The sequence below is a fragment of the Pinus tabuliformis genome, chromosome Q (assembly GCF_031772625.1).
Source record: "Pinus tabuliformis cultivar Carrire ecotype Pingquan chromosome Q, CPIR1, whole genome shotgun sequence".
Classification (NCBI taxonomy): Eukaryota; Viridiplantae; Streptophyta; class Pinopsida; order Pinales; family Pinaceae; genus Pinus; species Pinus tabuliformis.
Genome location: NC_142296.1, coordinates 7,981,838 through 7,989,732, shown reverse-complemented (window position 1 = coordinate 7,989,732; position 7,895 = coordinate 7,981,838). Strand labels below are relative to the sequence as shown.

General features: G+C 38.7%; 1 protein-coding gene across 1 annotated transcript in view; it reads right to left on the bottom strand.

The window, feature by feature from the left end:
* Positions 1–232: 232 nt before the first annotated feature.
* The window catches only part of LOC149218004 (sulfate transporter 4.1, chloroplastic-like), a 239,296-nt gene continuing 231,633 nt past the window's right edge, over positions 233–7,895 (bottom strand). Inside the window, exons 15-16 of the mRNA XM_089383732.1 lie at positions 1,153–1,229; positions 233–778 (exon numbers count right to left, since the gene is read on the bottom strand). Of these exons, the coding sequence (XP_089239858.1) occupies positions 488–778; positions 1,153–1,229 (368 nt within the window). The 3' untranslated portion in view covers positions 233–487. The remainder of the gene's footprint in view (positions 779–1,152; positions 1,230–7,895) is intronic.

Genomic DNA, 7,895 nt, shown 5'->3' with positions numbered 1-7,895 from the left:
TGTTCAAAAGGTCAAATGATTATTTTCCAACAAATTGGAAACTAAGAAAACACTAATTTTCAAATAAAGCCTTATGGAAGTCATAGTTTCCCACTCTATCAATGACCAACAGATTGAAAAAGGAATGAAAACAGAAGTCTCCTGCTATAGGGACGGAGGAAAAATAAGAAAAAAGGATATCACCTTGACAATGGCAAAGAGAGCATTTTGGTCATGGAAAATAAGTCGTAAATGTCCATAATAAGCCTTGAAACGTTATTGATATTTTGTTTCTAATGCTGATGGGTGCATTGGTACATATTTTGATGTCACAATTATAATGAAATAACATTTTTTGCAGCTGAAAATAATACCAGTGCTGCCTTTCTGTTCACAGAAACAGTGTTACTGGCAATATAATACAAGCGTGTATAAAAAGAATACAACGAATAACAGCCAGGAATACATAGTGAATCGCGGACCAAGTCGTAGTGTTGTGCAAATATTCTCAATCCTCAGGTATTTCAATAATGAGAGGCTGTCTTTCTGCGTCTAATTCTTCAGCATCCTTCCCAAAGAAGAAGCTTGATAGTGAATTATTTCCTTGCTTTCTTACAATATCTTGTTTGGGCTCTTCACCGCTGGTGTTTGATGTTTCAAACTTTCCCTGCATGTGGGAAAGGCAAACTTGAACAGCATCGTGGACTCTCACAAAATACCACTGCTTGCCAAGAAGTTCAAGGACTCCAGCCATGGCAAGTGTGGAGAGAACTTCTCGATTAGGATTCGAGAGGGCCATCTGTATAGTTAAACACCAGAGGTAAAATTAATTTTTAAATTACTGCTAGAAATAGTACAAAAAAAAATAAATTCAAGGCATGTATGTAGCACAAATTCAAGAATAAGCCTCCTATTGCATTCTACTTAATATAGCTACATTAGATGCAGTTTTCCAGTTTTATGTTATTCCATCTAACAGATGAAGCTAGTTTATTTCATTCTACAAGAGAGAGGCAGCTCAATATCTAAAGCAGCTGTGTTCAACTAAGCACTTCTTATAACAAGCTTCAACCCTCGATATAAAAAAATAAATAACATGTGTTCAAGTAAGAGTGAATTTTTCTTGGATATCTTCTTTTGTCGACAAATATATCATTCTTGGATGTACTAGACCTGAATGTTGCGTGCTTTGTATTCTTGATAGAGCTCCTTCAAGGCCTGAGCAGCACTGGAGTCAATATAGGTGACCGCTGTAAAAACATGATGATTGTTATTCCCGTTCTGAAAAAGAAAGTACACTTGAACTATTCACTACAATGGGTTTCTGCTTCATTCCATTATGATTAAGGTAACGAATTCAAACTAACAAAAAATATTCATTGATTGTACCTACAATGACTAGTAAACATGTTAACCAAAACAATTGAACAAATCAAAGAGAAGCTGCATTTTTCTCTATTCTGCAGAATGGGAAACATTTCATACATCATATGCCTTGTCAAATATCTGGTCTGAAAAGAGATAGAGAAGTATATGCTGGTAACTGTTGGTACCATATCAGTAGCAAAGGGTACCAATGAGTACGAATCAAATAAGCAATTTATCTCCGGTTTCAAAACAATCATTCAGTTGTCTTTACAGAGATTATGATGCTCAAGCTATTCATGAAAGCAGAAAAATTCGAGACACACGAGTTTAGTATATTATTACACAGTTACACCCTTACTCCAGTATCTCAACATCATTCCAACAAGCACAAACTACAGACTACCTCCACGGAGAACATAAGGGGGAGATTCTAGGACATGGTCAAACTCAGATGGTCTAAGGTTTAGGTAAACAATCTTTTGTTTAATAGTTAACCATTGCAAACAAAAATATACTTGGTACACAATTTGAATAATAATTCCAACACTGCGATGGTTTATACAACACAATTTTCATTATTAAAAAGGTTAGGCTTGTTATTGCTAGAACTAGCAGGGGTCCTAAGAGGGGATCCTATAGAGCAACTACTAGCTCAAGGGGCAACAATGGAGCGATAACCCATTGTCACTTCAGCTAAGGCTGCTTGCTGTTTATGGACTTTCACCAATGGGAGGAGTCCTGGTGTAAGAGGAATCACAAGAATAGATGGATCAATGACAAGATATGGGGTGATTCCTAAAACCAATTCACAAGAGAGGCTCAAATAATTGGCTTGCTTGCCTTGAAAGCAAGGTGATTGGCTCTCTAAGAAGGGCTATGAGGATACCTAGACCTAGGGTTGGAGGATATGCCTTGACAAGGGGCTTCCTAGGCTTAAGGATCCTTGTGAAGAAATGGATTCTATGTAATCCTTGTGGAATTTGAGTTATAGAGTTGTGGGACAACAAAGAACCCAAGTGGACCCAAACTAGGTCAAGGGTATGGAGTTGATCAACCAAGGAGGGGCTTGACCTAATTAGGGGAGAGAATAGGATCAAAGGACAAGTTTTCTTTTGAGATTTGAATGCAATGATCTAAGTGAAAACACTAACCCAAATCAACCTAGGGCAAGAATTGTTCTTATGGCTATGGCTTGCTATATCTCAGGATTCCCCGTCAGATTTGCCTCAAACTTGGAGGACTTCTAGAGAAAACCTTAGTGTAGTAGTGGACCAAAAATTGAGGTGTTTGGATGGCTACAAAGGAATTCGATTGATGCCCTAGGTGACCCTCTAGGGTTAGGCCTAGAATTGAGAAGAGTGAAGAAAAGAAAGATAAATTTGATCACCAAGAGGATGCAAGGATCAGTGCCTTGCTTAGGGGGCTTAATGGAGTCAAGATACACCTAGATCGAGGAATTTTGTGAGCTAAGGAGCCCTAATTAACCTTTGCTAGCCTATTCAAGGGCAACAACTAGGTAATTAGAGATTTATACTTCAAATTTGCCAAAGAGATGAAGTTTCGAGGTCTTTCAACCTAAGAGGTGCCTCTAGGAGCATTCACCCAATTTCTCAAAGAGAAAAGCATGCATTATGTTACTTATTCAAGGTCCCAAAAGAATTTTGCATTACATTAACCCATACAAGAATAATGATAACAATATACATGCATTTGACAAGTAAGATAACAAGAATAACATTAAAAGTTCACTTACATGAGAGAGAGTATATCCATTCATCAACTTTGCATTAGAAAGAAGCTCCAAAGACAATAGCGAAAATCCAAACATCATAGTGCATCAAGAAACTCCAAAAAGTTCACCCTAGCAAAAAGTGCAAAAATTTCTCAAGAGATACTAATCCAATCCAAGTGATGATGAGAGGTTAGAATGAGCCTCTCTCATATTTATACAACTCTAAAGGGGATTTGATTTGACTAATTGGCCTAATTTAGCCCCAAATAATAAAATGATACATAATAATGACATGACTTGGTGACAAGTCCACCACGATAGCTCAATAATACAAAGGATAGCTTCTCAAGAGGGAAAAATAATTAATATGATGAGTCGTTGGGCCATTGAGGCCTAATGGAGTCCAAATGTGCCAAGTTGAGTGACAAAGATCCAAACATAGTGGACAAGGGCTTGGTCCCTTGTTTTCCAAGCAAGTCATATGTGTCGCTGCCAAGTGGGTGTGGGGGCACAATGTCATCCTCATGGGTCTTCAAGTGGATCAATAATGCCTCTAAACCATCTGTAAGGGCTAGGATGATGACATAAGCGCTCCCTTTTCTCTTGCAATGAGACACATCCTCATCTGGACCCTGGAACATCTGCCAAGTGTGTGGTACATGTGTGGAGCCGGTTGGGCATGGTGATCTAGGTGCATCATCCCTATCCAAAAGGTAGAACACGAGAAATCCCTGAATGGTGTTGGGGATCCATGAAGTACTCTTTGCTATGGTGGAGGCACACGACTCTCAATGCTCACCCTACAAGTGCCAATGTGGCCCCCTGAAGGCCTTGGACCCCGTATAGGAAGACTAAACCCGAAAATGGAGACCCACCTACATTCTTGCATAAGATCCAATGCGTCCCCTTGCCCTACAATACAAAAAATCATTAGAGTAATCAAGTAAAAGAGCTTACAAGTCATGGAATCAAGTGGGAAATTCATGGTGGCATGCCTTTCCATAGTGGGTTTTGACATGTACAGGTGTCTCCAAGCTCAATAAGGGGGTTAACCAAGGACCCTATTAGGTGGTTTCAACCTTTAAAGGGGGTAACAAGTCCATGGTACATCCATCAATGGGTAGGTGGCATGTGATATAGTAATGAGATGGAGTAGGGATCAAGAGAAGGCTCCAAGTCACATGTCATGGTACAAGGGTAGCTATGATGAGGGAAGCCTGAACTTGGGTATATGAGTGTAGGAGGGAGAAAATCGTGGTACATGAGTTACCCTAGCCTTTGTTTTTCCACCCTTCTTCATATGCCTTTTGCCTTTAATTGATTTTCCTTTATAACTTCCCGGGGCTCTAGGGGATGAGAGCATAATGTGTAGAATATAGCAGTAGGTACCCCCTTTCAAGGTGGGGCATTTCATTGCCCACCATGGACTGGGACAATCATGGGTTATTTAACGTGGAGGAGGCTCATCTAGGGCCCATAGAAACCAGGGTGATGGCCATAAATGAGGGGTAAAGCTCATGCTTGGCTTTTGCCCATGTGTTAAATTTGTATATCCCAGCCATCTTTTGCATTTTGTGGTATATTTCTTGTTGTAAGTGGCCAAATTATGCTTTTTCTTTTCTTTTTAGCTGCATCAACCTCCAGGCATCTTTCTAGGCCCGACCCAAACTGCGGACAAGGGGAGGGGAGGTTAAAACCCTATGTGGACCCGGATGGGAAAAGTGATGAATGGGGTTAAAATGAGCGGAGGGAAGTGATGTACATGTTGTCGGGAAGTGGGACCATGCAAGAAAAATCGGGATTTCCTATGTAGTGCCAGCCCTTAAGCTAATGGCCAGTAAAGGAGATCCCACGGAACTAGAATCTAAGGCTAAGCACTAAATCAGACAGAGAAGACAAGAGTATAGACCTAACCCACTCTTTCCGCCGAATCCCCCCACCAATCCATTCCCAAAAGTGTCCATGATAAGTAAACAAAATTACTCAACTATACCAATGAAAAGCCATACCTTTGGGGTCGGGAGACCCGCCTTCAAACATATGATCATAACATATGGGCGAGGGACCACATGGTTGGTTCAGGTGGTGGAGATAGTGGCACACTGAGCTATCTGGTGGCTGCAACAGGCTGCTGGCCGCCGACTAAGGACCATCTAGGAGAATAAATTTCTCCTATGGACACTACCCATAGGTGGTCAGCAACAAGGCTAATCTTGTTGGAAATGCTTTATAATTCCATGGATATAATTTGATGCACTTATTTTGACATATCTCGTTGACGTTTTTGTTAATTTAGAGATTAATAAAATTGCTTCCTGCTTTTGTACATTCAAAATTTTAAAAGTGTAACCACAAAAGAAGTTAAGCTGGCCAGGATTAGCATGTTCCATGAACAATATCTTTTGGGGCAATGCGTAAGAAAATACACAGAAAACACTGGGACCCAATTAAAGAGTTGCACAAGTGAGATGAGAATCATGTATTAATCCTATAATTTCTTGTCTTCTATCTGGAAGAGACTAGGTTTTAACTTGTAAGCTTTAAGACTAGTACTACAATAGTCCTAAATAGTGGCCACATTATATGAGTTTAGTCAAGGAACACCATTTAATTAATTGTTTTAAATTGAAAAATGCTGCTTGTTGTCGCACAGAATGTCTAGGCAGCGCGACAATGCTCAGAGTAAGAGCTGTCACTCTTAAATCCTTACTCACTCCGTTTAGACTCTCTCTTAGACAAGTCAAGGGGGATAGTCCCTAGGTGAATAGATGAGGATAGCCTGTGAAAATAAAACAGACTCTAAGAGATTTTAATGATGGATAACTTGATGAATTTAGATGATTAAATCAGAATGATAGATTAAACTCCAAAGTAAACAAGACACGACCACAAGATAGAAATAATTTTAGACTAGTGCCTTCGATATTTGAATTAACCATTAATAAAACAAGCTATCCAGACGATTTTCAATATGTGACAAAAAGCGACAATTATAAATAATCCACAAAAACGCCAACATTGTCACATGCAAAAGATTCTAGATTTAAAAAGATTATCGTTAATGACCAAGATCTAGATTCAATTAGCCTTTTTCAACAATAAAAAATGTTTTTCGCACCTTGACCATAGGAAAATTAATGACAAATGACACTAAGGAACTTTAGGTTAAAATTTTTAAATTATTCTTTAGGCAATAATTTTTAATGGTAACTGTCAAATTTTAAATCTTTTAATGCGACGAAAAAATGAAAATGGCACAAAATAAAATTTTTAATGGGCCATATGCCACATTTAAATTTTCTTAACGTTAAAGCACAAACCCTTTTTATTTTATTTCAAAATCCTTAGTCACCAAAGTTTAATATATATATATATATATATATATATAGATATATATATATATATATATATATATATATATATATATATATATAATGTTTAGGATTTTTTAAACTTTTTTAATGTTTCTTAAGACTTTTATAATTAAAAATCAATTTTATTTTAATTTTAATTTTAATTTTTAAAGGGTTTTTTAAATGTTTTAATTTTTTTTAGGATTTTTAAAAGTTTTTCAATCTTTTTTTAATTTCTATGATTTTTTATAATAAGTTAAAATGGTTCATGACAAAGCCAAATTAATAAAACCAAAAAAAATCGAACCTAATCTGAATGAAATGAAAATCGAATCAAAAATTAAAATACATTCTAATCTTAAAGCGTTAATTTATATACAAACCCAAGGTAAAAGAATTTATTTATAAATTTAACCTAACGTATTCATAAAAAAGGAAAGAAAGAAGGAATCGAATGTTTATTAGTTGTGAATGCAGGTGTGCGTGAGGAGCTAAAGCTTGCTTGATGGAAAGGATTGAGGAGCGAAGGGAGCAGCGAGGGGAAGGTGAATCGTGGCAGCAATGGATGGAGGGGTCATAGGGAAGAGGAGTTGAACGCAACAGAACTGGAACGAGGGGAGAAGGGGCTGTGTAGGGTGTGCGGCTTGGATCAGTTTTGCGGAGGGAGAAAGCAGACAACAGGGAATGGCCAGCAGATGGAGAGCTAGAGGAAGATGGATGCAGGATCCGCAGGTTGATGAGGAGCAGCAATGACTGCGTGGAGCTAGACAACGACGGCGGAGGGTAAGCAACAGCGAGGAGCAGGGATCTGAGGGAGATGAGGGTAGGCAGCACGCTGGTGAGGATGAGTTGTACGCAGGCTTATGGACAGCGCGAAGGCTGCGAGATAACATATTGGAAAGGATTGGCAGCGTGAAAGGGCAGCAATGAAATCACGCAAATGGAGGGTTTAGTTGCGGGTATGGCAATGATGAGGGGTCAACAGGCTGCGTGGACAGCAAGGGAAGAAATGGAGCTACGCAGGCCAGATGGCAATGTGAGGAAAGCATGCAAGATTTGGAAGAAGTACTGATGGATGGAGATGCGATCTTGATAGCCGTCGGCAGAGAATAGATCGAACAACAAAGAGAAGAACGTTGGCAACAAAACTTTCATCAAAATTTCGAAATTTCTTCAACAAAATCGCAAATAAAAACCCAGAAATTTCCGGATTATACTTTTGCTTAAAATTTAGCAGTGAAACCCTCAAAGACTTTTGAACAAAATTTATATGTTCTGCTTCAGATTTATTGCTTGAAACCCATGTACGATCGCCTCCAGATAAACAAAAATTTAAAACCCTGGACTGCGGAAATGATACCCCTGCAAGAGCTGGTTCTGAGGCTAGATCTTACCCTCCAGGGCCTAGATCTGGCTTCAAAATAAAACTTCACCTTCAGATCTGCAACATGCTCCTGAAAACA